The sequence below is a fragment of the Dama dama genome, chromosome 14, assembly GCF_033118175.1.
Source record: "Dama dama isolate Ldn47 chromosome 14, ASM3311817v1, whole genome shotgun sequence".
Classification (NCBI taxonomy): domain Eukaryota; kingdom Metazoa; phylum Chordata; class Mammalia; order Artiodactyla; family Cervidae; genus Dama; species Dama dama.
The window spans coordinates 49,150,513-49,166,873 of NC_083694.1; the positions used below are offsets into that span (position 1 = coordinate 49,150,513).

The window sequence follows — 16,361 nt, forward strand, 5'->3', positions numbered from 1 at the left end:
CAATGAGATTGGATGCTGTTAAGCCAGAGGAGGAAATGGCAACCCACTCCAATATTCTTGCCTGGAGAATCCCATGGACAGAGGAACCTGGCGGGCTACAGTCCATGGGGTTGCAAAGAGTCAGATAACACAGAGATTGAGCATGCACACACAAAGCTATTAAGAGCAAGCAAGCAAACACACACATGCTGTGATCCAGAGGAAACCTTGGGGGATGAAGGATTTGTTCACTGTCTTGATTGTGGTGATTTTTCATAGGTATACACATATGTCAAAGTCCATCCAAGTACAGATTTAAATGTGCAGTTTATTGTATGTTAATTATATCTCAATAAATCTGTGTTTTTAAAAGGCAGCACAGAATTCCTTATGATTTATTAAACAATGCCCCCTTTAGATGAAGACTTAGGCTTCAAATTTTATGCCCCTATAAATAATATTTCAATAAATAGTATGGAAAAAAAGAAAAAAAATGCAGATATCATTTGCTGCCTCCTTCTCCCCTTCTCCCGCTTCCTCCCACTACAGGCAAGCCAGAAAGTCAGAACCTCCCAGGGAGGGTGCCTGGGAACCTGTAATTTTACTGAGCATTCCTGAAAAATTCTTGTAATCAGACATGTTAGGGAAACATTGACTCAAACTTCACAAACTTGGATGTTCAAACCTGGGGATCTGTAATCCCTTTTTCTTTGACCCCTAAACAACTCTATAAGTGCTCCGTACAAACGATTCTAAATTTGGGTTTCCCTACTGTTGGGGGGTGAGCTTGAGTGAATACATATTCCCAGGCCCCACTCCCAGGGAGGATGTCCATGGTTGCCAGATTTTGCATAAATGAATAAATACATAAATAAAATGTAGGGTACCAGTCAAATCTGAGTTTCAGACAAACACCAGATAACTTCTTTTACCATAAGTGGTTCCTTGCAATATCTGGGACACACATGTATAAAATAATTATCTGGCGTTTATCTGTAATTCAGATTTAACTGGGCATCCTGTATTTTATCTGGGAACCCTAAGTATGAGTCCTCAGGCCTGGGTTGAGCCTCAGATCTGCACTGTGGGTCTGCTCCCCACATGGTTCTGATGAGGGGGATCCCGAGAGCCTGTGTAGAGGATCCTTGATTGGGTTAACACATCAGGGTCAGGAGCCCCTCCTCAGGGTGGCCAGAAGACCCTGGTGTATCTCACCAGAGAACACCCTTTAATGCTGGTCCAAGGAGGAAAAGGAGGCTAAGCAGCGGTAGAAGAAAACTGCCCCAGATCTGCAAAGCCGAACGTGATGGATGTGGCGTCTCTGCCCCTGAAGCCCGAGGGATGCTGCTGATCTCAGAGTATTTAGGCTACCTATGGGACCCACACCCAGGATTCTGTCCAGAGTCTCTAAGCTTTGTTTATTTATATCTAGTCTCGTCCCAGAAAGGATTTTACACCTAGGGGGTCTCAGTCCATGCAGCACTCTTGGTGGCGAGGGTGAGATGAACACACTGTCTCTCTGGGACACGCACAACAGGTGTTTATCGTGTGCTCACAAGGACCAGGCACTGGGCTGGGGTTTTACAGTTATAACCATCTCTTTCAGTCCTTGAGACAAGGCTGCAAAGACATTACTGCCGTTGGCCCCATTGGTAGGTGAGGAAATGGAGGTTCTGAGGGGTCCAGTGGCTTGTGCAAGAGCACATTGAGTGGGCCAGTGGCAGAGCTGGGGTTCTGACCCAGGCCTGTGTTGCTAACCACCCTCCATCCTGTCTCCCTACTGAGCTTTGATGGGTGAGTTTGGGGTTACGTTCTGATTAACCCGGGGCCATACCCCAGGGCCTATCCTTTAGGTCCTGATCCAGGAACATTTCTGATCTAAGGTGTGAGGACAGTTACCAGGTGTGGAGTGTCTGTTTCCACCAGACAATGATTTTGACTTTTTACACATAGATACTGAAAGGTTATGGTTGTGAGTGGTGAGTTACACTGGGGATTCACTGTCTCTAGAGGAGAGGAATTCAATCTGAGACCAGAGATGAGACTTGATCACTTGGAGCTTTTGTGTAGCAGAGTACGTGTACACCCGTGGCTAATTCGAATCAATGTATGGTAAAAATCACCACAATATTGTCAAGTAATTAGCCTCCAATTAAAATTAAACAAACAAAAGTATAAAAGGGATAGAGAAAGCTTCTGAAACAGACATCAGAAGGGGACAGAGAGAGTGCCCCCTCGCTAGTTTTTGGCAAGGCATTTTATACCTGTTAGCAAACAGCTAATCAGATAAAAGAAACACCTCAAGACTGAGAGAGTTGCACCAGGCCCCTCTCCTATAACATGCATTTTGAGATAGCATTGGAACAAGGGGTGTCATCTCCAGCCATCAAACAATTGACATGAATCTTGAAGAAAGGCAGATTCCAAAGCAAATATATAGCTTCATTAACATAGCTTAAGAAAAACATTCCCATAAGAAAAATTGGTTAGTTCAAGGTTTGAGAAAAGTTAAGTTCAGGCAGAACCAGGTGTCACCATGAAACACAGGATTAGAAGAAACCTCCTTTAATTTCGTATTGTGGTTCAGTCGCTCAGTTGTGTCCGACTGTTTGTGATCCCATGGTCTGCAGCACGCCAGGCTTCCCTGTCCTTCACCATCTCCAGGAGCTTGCTCAAACTCATTTTCATTGAGTTGGTTATGCCAGCCAACCATCTTTATCCTCTGTTGTCCCCTTCTCCTCCCGCCTTCAATCTTTCCCAGCATCAGGGTCTTTTCCAATAAGTCAGGTTCTTTGCATCAGGTGGCCAAAATATTGCAGTTTCAGCTTCAGCATCAGTCCTTCCAATGAATATTCAGGATTGATTTTCTTTACGATTGACTGGTTTGATCTCCTTGCAGTCCAAGGGACTCTCAAGAATCTTCCCCAACACCACAGTTCAAAAGCATCAGTTCTTTGGTACTCAGCCTTCTTTATGATCTAACTCTCACATCCATACATGACTACTGGAAAAACCATAGCTTTGACTAGATGGACCTTTATCGGCAAAGTAATGTCTCTGCTCTTTAATACGCTGTCTAGGTTGGTCATAGCTTTTCTTCCAAGGAGCAAGTGTCTTTTAATTTCATGGCTGCAGTCACCATCTGCAGTGATTTTGGAGCCCAAGAAAATAAAGTTTGTCACTGTTTCCATTGTTTCCCCAACTGTTTGCCAGGATGTGATGGGACTGGATGCCATGATCTTAGTTTTTTGAATGCTGAGTTTTAATTTTGTAAAGAGAAGGAAAAAAACGTCTGCCACTTGCAGTTTATTTCCTCCTGCCACTTGGGGACCTCTGGCCTTCCTAACAAGGCTGATAACCCTTTCTATACTCTCAGTGCCCTGCACCGTTGATAACACCCAGACCCAGGCATGCAAAGAACCCTGGACGAGGTCTCAAAGCTAGGAAGTTGTAGAGCACTGATCTGCCTAAAAACGAAGCATCCATCTCTGCATCTTCAAAAGCACACACCGGTTTTCCATCTCTGCTTGCAAGCTTCACTTTTCAGGAAAATGCACTACTTCTGGGCTGGTTGCTAGGCAACTCTTGCCTGTAATTCTGAGAAATTCCCAGTAGAGGGCGCCGGGACTCGCTCCTCCCTGGGACCCACCTGATGGGTCTGACCTTCACAGAATTGAGTCCTGTGGCTGCCTGTGTGTGTAGCTGAGGGCAAAGTGATACGCTTTGGACCAGCTCCACCTTTGGTCACATCTGAGCCCCGAGCTGCATGGAAGATACCTCTGCCCCCCAACCCCCACCCCGCAGGGGCCTGGACTCACCGAAGCTGGGTTTTCGATGACCAGTTCGTAGGTCAGCCCTCCAGTCCCGAACCTCAGGAGGTCTCCCGGTAAGAGCTTCACAGCCACGTTCTGAATGTGGCACTCATTGACAAAGGTGCCGCTGCGGGAATTGAAGTCCTGGAGAACAAAGCTGCCCTCAGCCTCATTATATTCGATGAGCGCGTGATGGTTGTCGATGTCTGCAGACTGAAACGGAGGAGGGGGACAGTCAGAGCCGGGAAAATGGGAATAATGAGGGGGGCCTTAGTACTTACTAGTGCTACTGACGCTGGGTGCCTCCATGTGCTAATGGCTTCATCTGACTGGATGGTCACTGCAGTCCTCCTTTTAAGGAGGATGCTGAAGTTCAGAGAGGTTAAGTGACTCGTCTAAGGCCACACAGCAAGTGAACAGAGGGCCATGGGCTCTGTCTGACACCAGACCCAGAATAGGTGCCCAAGTTGTTGAACAGAGTCAGGCACCACAGAAGAGGCAAGAGGGAACTTGGGGGAACTTGTCAGGAATTGGCCAGTCTGTATTTCTATGATCCCATGCGAATACACTTTGGGTTGTCCCAAATGGCAAGACAGCAGAAATGGCCCAACACAAACCAGATAGGTCAGTTGGCAAGTGACTCAACTATTTACTGCAAGGGTTAAAGTTAAGGGGAGGTTTTATAATGATTGTTGTTTTCATTTGTTTGTTCTATTCATTTTTAGAAGAACACATTTTTCTTAACAATGCAGAAAAGGAGAGCTAGAGAAAAACATAAAGAAGACAATAAAATCACTTAGACTCTTGTCCCCCAGAGGCAAGCACTGTCTGAACACAGCAATTCACATCTTTCCAGTCTTTTTCCTATGTTTACAATCTTTCTATTTAATGAAAATCTTTCTATTAATGAAAATGAAATTTCATTTTCTCATCTTTTTCTTTTTTGTTAATTTATATCCTACTAATTTATTTATTTTGGGCATGGCATATGGGATCTAGTTCCCTGACCAGGGATCGAACCTGTGCCCCCTGCACTGGAAGATCAGAATCTTAACCATGGGACCACCAGGAAAATCCCACAACAGGTTTTATAACTACTTTTTAAAAGCCTTGGTTTTCCCATGTGATTGATTATTTCTAGTGCTTCTTAAAAGCTAATCAGAATTTATCTAACCGAAGATGATCTGGTTTTCAGTAGGGGCCCTGGTGTGACCACATTTCACCCCAAAGAAAGGGATTTCAGACAGTGAACTGGCAGTGGGGGCAGAGGGCTCCTATGCAATTTCACTTTAATAAGAAGAGTGAGCAAAACTCAGCACCAAGGAGGAAATATCACATCCCACCTGCCTGGGTGCCCTGGACTATGGGCTGCAGGGTGTGTATGAAATTTTCTGTCTTTTCAGCACACTGCCTATGAGCCATTCACTCCAGCCTGAGACTTCACAATTATTTTCTATGTTAATTCTCCTCAGAGTGCCTCACTCAACTTTCATAAAGAGTACTTGGACTTAGAAATCTATGCTAACATCCCATTTATATTATATATACATCCCACATCTTCACAATAATCCAAAGGGGCACTGCCTCATTTAAACATTTCCCTGGTGGCTTAGATGGCAAAGAGTACACCTGCAATGCGGGAGACATGGGTTCGATCCCTGGGTTGAGAAGAGCTCCTGGAGGAGGGTATGGCAGTCCACTCCAGTATTCTTGCCTGCAGAATCCCTGTGGACAGAGGGGCCTGGTGGGTTACGTCCACGGGGTTGCAAAGAGCTGGACATGACTGAGCGACTGAGCACAGCACAGATAGTTGATTTACAACGTTGTGTTAGTTTCTGGTGTATAGCAAAGTGATTACATCACACACACACACACACACACACACATATAACATATATCCTTTTTCATATTCTTTTCCATTACAGGTTAGTACAAGATATTGAATATAGTTCCCTGCGCTATGCAGTAGGTCTGACAGTTCCTGACTTTTTAGATGAGGAAACGGAGGCACGGAATGATGAGGTGTGCCTACGTCACCCAGCTTGACTTGCCTGGCTTTGTACCCAGGTTTGCCTGATTCAAATGCCTGTGCCCTTCCCAACTTTGCAAATTCCTACCCATCACTTTGACATTTAAATATTGAAACACAAGAAGAAAGCAGGAGTAGCTACATTAATTTCAGATAGAACCGACTAGAGCAAGGAAGGTTATCAGGGATAAAGAGAGGTGTTATATTATGATAATGGGATTGATTCTCTAAGATGATGTAACAGTCCTTCATTACATGTGCCCAACAATAGAGTATCAAAATATGGGAGACAAAAACTGAAAGGACTGCAGGAAGAAACAGACGAATCCATCATGACAGCTAGAGACCACAGCATCCCTCTATCAGTAATGGGCAGACCCAGCAGGCAAGAATTAGTAAGAATAAAGTTGATCTGAATAGCACTATCAATCATCTGGATCTAACAGACAGCCACACAACTTCATCCAACAACCAATCATACATCCTTCTCAAGCTCATGTGGAACACTCACCAAACAGACCACATTCTGGGCCACAAAACATACTTCAACGAATGTAAAGAGAATAGAAATTATGCAAAGTATGTGCATACCAGACCACCTGACCTGCCTCTTGAGAAACCTGTATGCAGGTCAGGAAGCAACAGTTAGAACTGGGCATGGAACAACAGACTGGTTCCAAATAGGAAAAGGCGTATGTCAAGGCTGTATATTGTCACCCTGCTTATTTAACTTATATGCAGAGTACCTCATGAGAAATGCTGGGCTGGAGGAAGCACAAGCTGGTATCAAGATTGAGAGGAGAAATATCAATAACCTCAGATATGCAGATGACACCACCCTTATGGCAAAAAGTGGAGAACTAAAGAGCCTCTTGATGAAAGTGAAAGAGAAAAGTGAAGAAGTTGGCTTAAAGCTCAACATTCAGAAAACTAAGATCATGGCATCTGGTCCCATCACTTCATGGCAAATAGATGGGGAAACAGTGGAAACAGTGGCTGACTTTATTTTTCTGGGCTCCAAAATCACTGCAGATGGTGATTGCAGCCAAGAAATTAAAAGATTCTTACTCCTTGGGAGGAAAGTTATGACCAACCTAGATAGCATGTTAAAAAGCAGAGACATTACTTTGCCAACAAAGGTCCATCTAGTCAAGGCTATGGTTTTTCCAGTGGTCATGTATGGATGTGAGAGTTGGACTGTGAAGAAAGCTGAGCAATGAAGAATTGATGCCTTTGAACTGTGGTGTTGGAGAAGACTCTTGAGAGTCCCTTGGACTGCAAGGAGATCCAACCAGTCCATCCTAAAGGAGATCAGTCCTGGGTGTTCATTGGAAGGACTGATGTTGAAGCTGAAACTCCAATACTTTGGCTACCTGATTCGAAGAGCTGACTCATTTGAAAAGACTCTGATGCTGGGAAAGATTGAAGACAGGAGGAGAAGGGGATGACAGAAGATGAGATGGTTGGATGGCATCACCAACTCGAGGGACATGGGTTTGGGTGGACTCCAGGAGTTGGTGATGGACAGGGAGGCCTGGCATGCTGTGGTTCATGGGGTGGCAAAGAGTCGGACACGACTGAGCGACTGAACTGAACTGAACTGAACTGTTTTCAGACCACATTGGAATTAAACTAGAAACCAATACCAGAAAGATAGATGGAAAATCCCCAAATATTTGGAGATTAAACAACACATTTCTAAACAACAGATGAGTCGAAGAGGAAGTCTCACAAGAAATAAAACAAATTATCTTGAGTTAAATGAAAATGCAAATACAACTTATGAATATTTGCAAGATGGAGTGAAAGCAGCTCTTGGAGAGAAATTTACAGCATTGCACACATATATTAGAAAAGAAGAAAGATCTAAAATCAGTAATATAAGCTTCCACCGTATAAAACTAGAGAAAGAAGACCAATACAAGCCTACCACAAGCAGAAGAAAAAAAGCAATGAATGAAATAACAAAACAGGAAAATAACAGAGAAAAGTCAGCAAAATCAAGAGCTTTCTTTAAAAAAAAAAAATCAATAAAATGGACAAACCTCTACCAGGATAATCAAGAAAAAAGAGAGAAGATACAAATTACTAAAATCAGAAATGAAAGAGAAGCCATGATCCCTGAAGGGATAAAAAATGAATATTATGAATTCTGAGGGGCTTCCCAGGTGGTACAGTGGTAAAGAATCCACCTGCCAATGCAGGAGACACAAGAGATGCGGGTTCCATCCCTGGGTTAGGAAGATCCCGGAGTAGGAAATGGAAACCACTTTAGTATTCTTGCCTGGAAAAATCCCATGGACAGAGGAGTCTGGTAGACTACAGTCCATAGGGTTGCAAAGAGTCAGACATGACTGAGCATGCATGCAATGCATGAGTAATTCTATGCCCACACATTTTATAACTTAATGAAGTGGATCAATTCCTTGAAAGACACAATCTGCCAAAACTCAAACAAACAGAAAAAATACCCTGAATAGACTCATATCTATTAAAGAATTTGAATCAGTAATGAATAACCTTTCAAAATGGAAAGTACCAGACCTGGGTGGGTTCACTGGTAATTTTACAAATATTAAGGAAAGATTATGAACTCCTTATTGCCAAATTCAGACTTACATTGAAGAAAGTAGGGAAAACCACTAGACCATTCAGGTATGACCTAAATCAAATCACTTATGATTATACAGTAGAAGTGACGAATAGATTTAAGGGATTAGATCTGATAGACAGAGTGCCTGAAGAACTATGGACAAAGGTTCATGACATTGTATAGGAGGCAGGGATCAAGACCATCCCCAAGAAAAAGAAATGCAGAAAGGCAAAATGGTTGTCTGAGGAGGTCTTAAAAGTAGCTGAGAAAAGAAGAGAAGCAAAAGGCAAATGAAAAAAGGAAAGATATACCCATTTGAATGCCGAGTTCCAAAGAATAGCACAGAGAGATAAGAAAGCCTTCCTCAGTGATCAATGCAAAGAAATAGAGGAAAACAATAGAATGGGAAAGACTAGAGATCTCTTCAAGAAAATTAGAGATACTAAGGGAACATTTCATGCAAAGATGGGCACCATAAAGGATAGAAATGGTATGGGCCTAACAGAAGCAGAAGATATTAAGAAGAGGTGGCAAAAATACACAGAAGGACTATATAAAAAAAGATCTTCATGACCCAGATAACCACGATGGTGTGATCACTGGACTAGAGCCAGACATCCTGGAATACGAAGTGAAGTGGGCTTTAGGAAGCATCACTACCAACAAAGCTAGTGGAGGTGATGGAATTCCAGTTGAGCTGTTTCAAATCCTAAAAGATGATGCTGTGAAAGTGCTGCATTCAACATGCCAGCAAATTTGGAAAACTGGGCAGTAGCCCAGGACTGGAAAAGGTCAATTTTCATTCCAATCCCAAAGAAGGGCAATGCCAAAGAATGTTCAAACTACAGCACAATTGCACTCATCTCACTTGTTAGCAAAGTAATCATAAAAATTCTCCAAGCCAGGCTTCAACAGTACTTTAACCATGAACTTCCAGATGTTCAAGCTGGATTTAGAAAAGGTAGAGGAATCAGATATCAAATTGCCAACATCTGTTGAATCACTGAAAAAGCATGAGAGTTCCCCCCCAAAAATCTACTTCTGCTTTATTGACTACGACAAAGCTTTTGCTTGTGTGGATCACAACAAACTGTGGAAAATTCTTCAAGAGACGGGAATACCAGACCACCTTACCTGCCTCTTGAGAAATCTGTATGGAGGTCAAGAAGCAACAGTTAGAACTGGGCATGGAACAACAAACTGGTTCCATATTGGGAAAGGAGTACATCAAGGCTGTTTATTGTCACCCTGTTTATTTAACTTATATGCAGAGTACATCATTTGAAGTGCCAGGCTGGATGAAGCTCAAGCTGGAATCAAGATTGAGAGGAGAAATATCGATAACCTCAGATATGCAGATGACACCACCCTTATGGCAAAAAGTGAAGAACTAAAGAGCCTCTCGATGAAAGTAAAAGAGGAAAGTGAAAAAGTTGGCTTAAAGCTCAACATTCAGAAGACTAAGATCATGGCATCCGGTCCCATCACTTCATGGCAGCGGAAACAGTGGCAGACTTTATTTTCTTGGGCTCCAAAATCACTGCAGATGGTGACTGCAGCCATGAAATTAAGACGCTTGCTCCTTGGAAGAAAAGCTATGATCCACCTAGACAGCATATTAAAAAGCAGAGACATTAGTTTGCCAACAAAGGTCCACCTAGTCAAAGCTATGGTATTTCCAGTAGCCATGTATGAACGTGAGATTTGGACCATAAAGAAAGCTGAGCACCAAAGAATTGATGCTTTTGAATTGTGGTGTTGGAGAAGACTCTTAAGAATCCCTTGGACTGCAAGGAGATCCAACCAGTCAATCCTAAAGGAAATCAGTCCTGAATATTCATTGGAAGGACTGATGCTGAAGCTGAAACTCCAATACTTTGGCTACCTGATGCGAAGAACTGACTCACTGGAAAAGATTCTGATGCTGGTAAAGATTGAAGGCAGGAAGAGAAGGGTTTGATAGAGGATGAGATGGTTGCATGGCATCACTGATTCAATGGATATGAGTTTGCGCAAGCTCTGGGAGTTGGTGAAGGACAGGGAAGCCTGGCATGTGGCAGTCCATGGGGTCGCAAAGAGTCAGACACGACTGAGTTACTGAACTGAACTGAAGAATGATATCAGTTCTCTATAATCTCTTTTGGAAAAAAGAAGAGGGAATACTCCCTAACTCATTCTGTGACACCAACCTTACTCTAATACCAAAATCAGATAAAGATATTACAAGACAGGAAATCTGCAGACCAGTTCTTCCTTTCCAGAAAGATGCAAAATCCTCAACAAAATACTAGCAAATTGAATCCAATAACATATAAAAAGAATTATACACCACAATCAAGTGGGATTTATTCCAGGTATGCAAAGATTTGGAAATCAATGTAATCTATCACATCAATAATGTAAAGAAGAGAAATCACATTACCTTATCAGTAGATTGAAAAAAGAGCATTTGACAAAATTTAACATCCATTCATAATAAACCTGGTGGGTTCCCTCATGGCTCAGATGGTAAAGAATCTGCCTGCAATGCAGGAGACCTGGGTTCGATCCCTGGGTTGGGAAGATCCCCTGAAGGAGGGCATGGCAACTCAATCCAGTATTCTTGCCTAGAGAATCCCCATGGACAGAGAAGCCTGGATGGTTACAGGCCATGCGGTCGCAAAGAGATAGACACGACTGAGCGACTAAGCACAGTGTACATGATAAACCAACAAACCACCACAACTCTTGGCAATTAGGAATGAAGGGGAACAACCTCAACCTGATAAAGTACATCAATAAAAACCCTAAAAACTCACATCATACTTAGTGGTGAGAAACTAGAAACTTTCCAATTAAAATCAAGAATAAGGCAAAGATGTCTCCTTTCACCACTCATTTTCAACATTGTATTTTATGTCATAGCTAACGCAATAAGACAAGAAAAGAGAATAAAACATTATTGATTGGGAAGGAAAAAAATCTTCTTTGGTGAGGTGTCTGTTCAGATCTTTTGCCCATTTTGTAGAATGCATGATTGTGTATGCAGAAAATCCCAAAGAATTGACAAATAGCCCTCCTGGAACTGATAAGCAATTATAGCAAGGTTTCAGGATACAAGATTAATACGCAAAAGTCAACTGCTATCTTATAAACCAACAGTGAACAACTGGAATTTGAAATTAAAAACACAATACTGCTTAACATTAGCACCAAAAACAGAGAAAGAAATACTTAGGAATAAATCTAAGTATAAATTTTATTCACTAAGTATAAATTTATTTATTCAAATAAAATACTTTGCTATATGAAAAAAAGAGCTATGTGAAGAAAACTATAAAATGTTGATAAAAGACATCAAAGTAGTTTAAATAAATGAAGAGATATTTCATGTTTATTTGAAATTCCTTAATGACATATGATATTTAACATCTTTTCATATGCTTATTTTACATCTGTATATCCTTTTAAAAAATATTTATTTATTTAGCTGCACCAGGTCCTAGTGCAGCATGTGGGATCTAGTTTCTTGACCAAGGATTGAACCCAGACCCCCTACATTGGGAGCCCAGGGTCTTAGCCACTAGACCACCAGGGAAGTCCATGTATATCTTCTTTTCCCCAGTTTTAAGTTGGGATGTTTGTTTTCTTATTGACTCATTAATTTTATTTATTTATTTTACATTGATTTACAATGTTATTTACTTTCTGCTTTACAGCAAAGTGATTCAGATATACATACATACAGTTTTTTAAAATATTCTTTTCCTTTATGGTTTATTATAGGATACTGGGTATGGTTTCCTGTGCTACATGGTAGGACCTTGTTGTTTATATATTCTATATTTAATTGCTTACATTTGCTAACTCCAACCTTCCACTCCATCCCTCCTCCAACCCCCTCTCCCTTGGGAACCACAAGTCTGTTCTCTATATCCATGAAGGCTCATTTATTTTGGATATATGCTTTCAGCATCTTTATTTATAATTGCTTATAGCATCTTTATTTATAATTGCCATAAATTGGAAGCAACCAAGATATCCTTTAAAAGGTAAATTAATAAACAAATTATGGTACATCTATACTATGAAATATTAATGATTAAAAATAAATGAGTTATCAAATCACAAAAATACATGGAAGAATCTTAAATGCATATTGCTTAGAGAAAAAACCTAGTCTGAGAAGGTTACATACTATATGATTTCAACTGTATGAAATTCTGGAAAAAGTAAAAATTATAGGGACAGTAAAAAGATCAGTACTTGCCAGAGGCCCAGGGGCTTGAGGAGAATAGGGGATTTTAGGGCAGTGAAATTATTCTCTATGATACTGTAATGGTGGAGACTTGTCACCACACATTTGTCAAAACCAAACAATGTACAGCATAAAAAGTGAATTTTAATGTAAACTATGGACTAAGTTAACAATAACACATCAATATTGGTTTGTCAATTGTAACAAATATACTGCACTGATACGAAATGTTAATAACAGGGGAAATTGCGTGTGTTGGGTGTGGTGGGATATATGGGAACTCTCTGTATTATCCGATCAATTTCCTATAAACCTAAAACTGTTTGAAAAAAATAAGGCAATGCTTCAATGCATTGAAACATGTATATTTAGGGTGAAACAGATCACCAGCCCAGGTTGGATGCATGAGACAAGTGCTCGGGCCTGGTGCACTGGGAAGACCCAGGCGGAGCAGGTAGAGAAGGAGGTCGGTGGGGGGGATCGGGATGGGGAATACATGTAAAACCATGGCTGATTCATGTCAATGTATGACAAAACCCACTACAATATTGTAAAGTAATTAGCCTCCAACTAATAAAAATAAATGAAAAAAAATAAGGCATTAAAAAACCATGAAAACACATTAGTTCTTTGGAAAATGCCACCCATATCATCATCACCACCATCCCCCTTGATCTTTGTGTCCTATGGACCTTTAGTATTACCCATGAGTAAGAGAAATTCTGTGTGTTACATTTTTCTTTTCTCTTCCCAGGCTTCACTACTTTCAGTTCCCTAAAAGCTGACAAGCCATTATTAAGAAATCAAACCAAGCAGGAAGTTTTAAATGACTTCACAAAATTGCGTGAGCCTCTATCACATGTTAGGCAAGGAAAGAGCTTCCTAGTTCTCCCCTATAATATCACTTGTTCCCTTTACTTGGAAAATTGCTAAATGCTCCTATCAGACAGAAGTCCTGCTGCTGACACAGACTGACTGTATAAGTTCCATCTTGTTGAGCTGTCCTACTATGAGATAAACTGTTATTTATTATCATCATCATCATCTAACATATATTGAGAACTTCCTGTGAACTGGGCCCTGCTGAAGCATGTTGTGTGCATTCTTTCATTTAATCTACATGATAGCCCTATGAAGTGAACTGAAGTGAAGTCGCTCAGTCCTGTCTGACTCTTTGTGACCCGTGGATTGTAGCCTACCAGGCTCCTCTGTCCGTGGGATTCTCCAGGCAAGAATACTGGAGTGGGTTGCCATTTCCTTCTCCAGGGTATCTTCCTGACCCAGGGATCGAACCCGGGTCTCCCGCATTGGAGGCAGACGCTTTAACCTCTGAGCCACCAGGGAAGCCCAATACAAGGATCCTATTTTTATCCCCAATTTAGAGATGAAGAAGCTGAGACTCAAAAGGTGAAGAGGACAGCATTATCTTGATACCAAAACCAGACAAAGACACTACAAGAAAACTACAGACCAATATTTCTTATGAACACTGATACCAAGATCCTCAACAAAATATGAAAACTGAAGCCAACAGTATGTTAAAAGGATCATACGCTATGACCAGATGGGATTTATTCCTGGAATGAAGAAGTGATGGTTCAACATATGAAAATCAATCCATGTAATATATCATATTAACAGAAAGAAGGAAAAAAAGTGATCATCTCAATTGATGTAAAAAAGCATGTGACAAAATGCAACACTCTTTCCTGATAAAAGCACTCACAAAAAGGAAATAGAAGGAAATTACTTCAACATAATTAAGGCCAAATATGAAAAGTTCACAGGTAGCATCATACGCAAAGGTGAAAGACTGAAAGCTTTCCCTCTAAAATCAAGAACAAGATGCCTGCTTTTACCACTTCCATTCAACAAACTACTGGAAGCCTTAGCCATACCAAATAAGCAAGGAAAAGGAATAAAGGAATCCAAATTGGAAAGGAAGAAGTAAAATGATCTCTGTTCAGAAACTACAGTATCTCATATGTACTAAATCCTAAAGTGTCCATGAAAAAACAACCCTGTTAGAATTAATAAACAAAATTCAGTAGCAAAGGTAGGATACAAAATCAACACACAAACACTGGTTGTTTTTCTATATAGTCACAGTAAACAATCTGAGAAGGAAGTTAAATAATTTCAGAGACCTGGCATTCCAGTGGTTAAGATGCTGCAATTCCACTGCAGGGTGCGCAAGTTGGATCACTGGTCAGGGACTAAGATCCCGTCTGCTGCACAGCTCAGCCAAAAATTTTTTAAAAGTTAAATTAAAAGAGGAAATAATTTCATTTAAAATAGCATCAAAAAGAATAATACTTTAGAATAAATTCAACAAAGGTGGTAAAAGATGTATACACTGAAAACTATAAAGTGTTGCTGGCAGAGATCAAAGAAGAGACAAATAAATGGAGAGACACCCTGTAGTCATGGATTGAAAGACTTATATTGTTTAAGATGCCATTACTACCCAGAAGGATCTACAGATTCAATGCAATCCTTGTCAAAACCCCAATAGCAATTTTTGTAGAAACAGAAAAATCCATCCTAAAATTCATACGGAATCTCAGTGGAACTGAATAGCCAAAATGATCATGAAAAACAAGAAGTTGGAGATCTCACACTTACTGATTTCAAAACTTGCTTTTGATAGGTGCAAAGCTACACTAATTGAAACAATGTGATACTGACATAAGGTCAGGCATATAGACAAATGGAACAGGATAGACAGCATAGAAATAAACCTTTGCATGTATGGTTAAATGATTTTCCACAGGGCTGCTAAGATCATTCAGTGGGTGAAAGAACAGTATTTTCAATAAATGATGCTGGGAAAAACTGCAAAAGAATTAAGTTAGACTCTTACCTCACAGTGTATACAAAAAATAGCTCAAAGGGGATCAAAGACTTATTGCTGTGCTTGCTCACTCATGTCTGACTTTCTGTGACCTCATGGACTCTAGCTCACCAGGCTCCTTTGTCCATGGGATTTTTCCAGGCAATACTGGAGTCAGTTGTCATTTCCTCCTCCAGGGGATCTTCCCAACTCAGGGATTGAACCCATATCTTCTGAGTCTCCTGCACTGCAGGAGGATTCTTTACCACTGAGCCACTGGTGAAGCCCGGATGAAAGACTTAAACATAGCTTAAAACTATAAAACTTCTAGAGGAAAACATAGGAGGAAAGCTTTATGACATTGGATTTGGTCATGCTTTTTTGGATATGGTACCAAAAACATAGGCAACAAAAATAAAATAGATAAATTCAACTATATAAAAATTTTAAACTTCTGGGAATCAAAGAACACAATTAACAGGGTGAAAGGCCATCTACAGAATGGGAGAAAATACTTGCAAATCACATAACTGAAAAAGGTTAATATCAGGAATATGAGGCCCAGGTGGCATTAGTGGTAAAGAATCCCCTTGCCAATGCGGGAGTTGTAAAAGACAAGGGCCGATCCCTGGATCAGGAAGATCCCCTGGAGGAGGGCATGGTAACCCACTCCAGTACTCTTGCCTGGAGAATCCCATGGACAGAGGAGCCTGGTGGGCTACACTCCATGGGGTCTCAAAGAGTTGTACTCAACTGAACAGACTTAGCACTTATACACATCAAGAATATACAGGGAATTCCCTGGTGGTCCAGTGGTTAAGAATCTATTTTCCAATGCAGGGGACATGGATTTGATCCCTGGTCGGGGAACTAAGATC

General features: G+C 41.0%; 1 protein-coding gene across 1 annotated transcript in view; it reads right to left on the reverse strand.

Moving 5' to 3' along the window:
- FHAD1 (forkhead associated phosphopeptide binding domain 1) overlaps positions 1–16,361 on the reverse strand; it is a 159,608-nt gene that overhangs the window by 119,608 nt on the left and 23,639 nt on the right. The window contains exon 3 of the mRNA XM_061160700.1: positions 3,798–4,004. Within this exon, the coding sequence (XP_061016683.1) occupies positions 3,798–4,004 (207 nt within the window). The remainder of the gene's footprint in view (positions 1–3,797; positions 4,005–16,361) is intronic.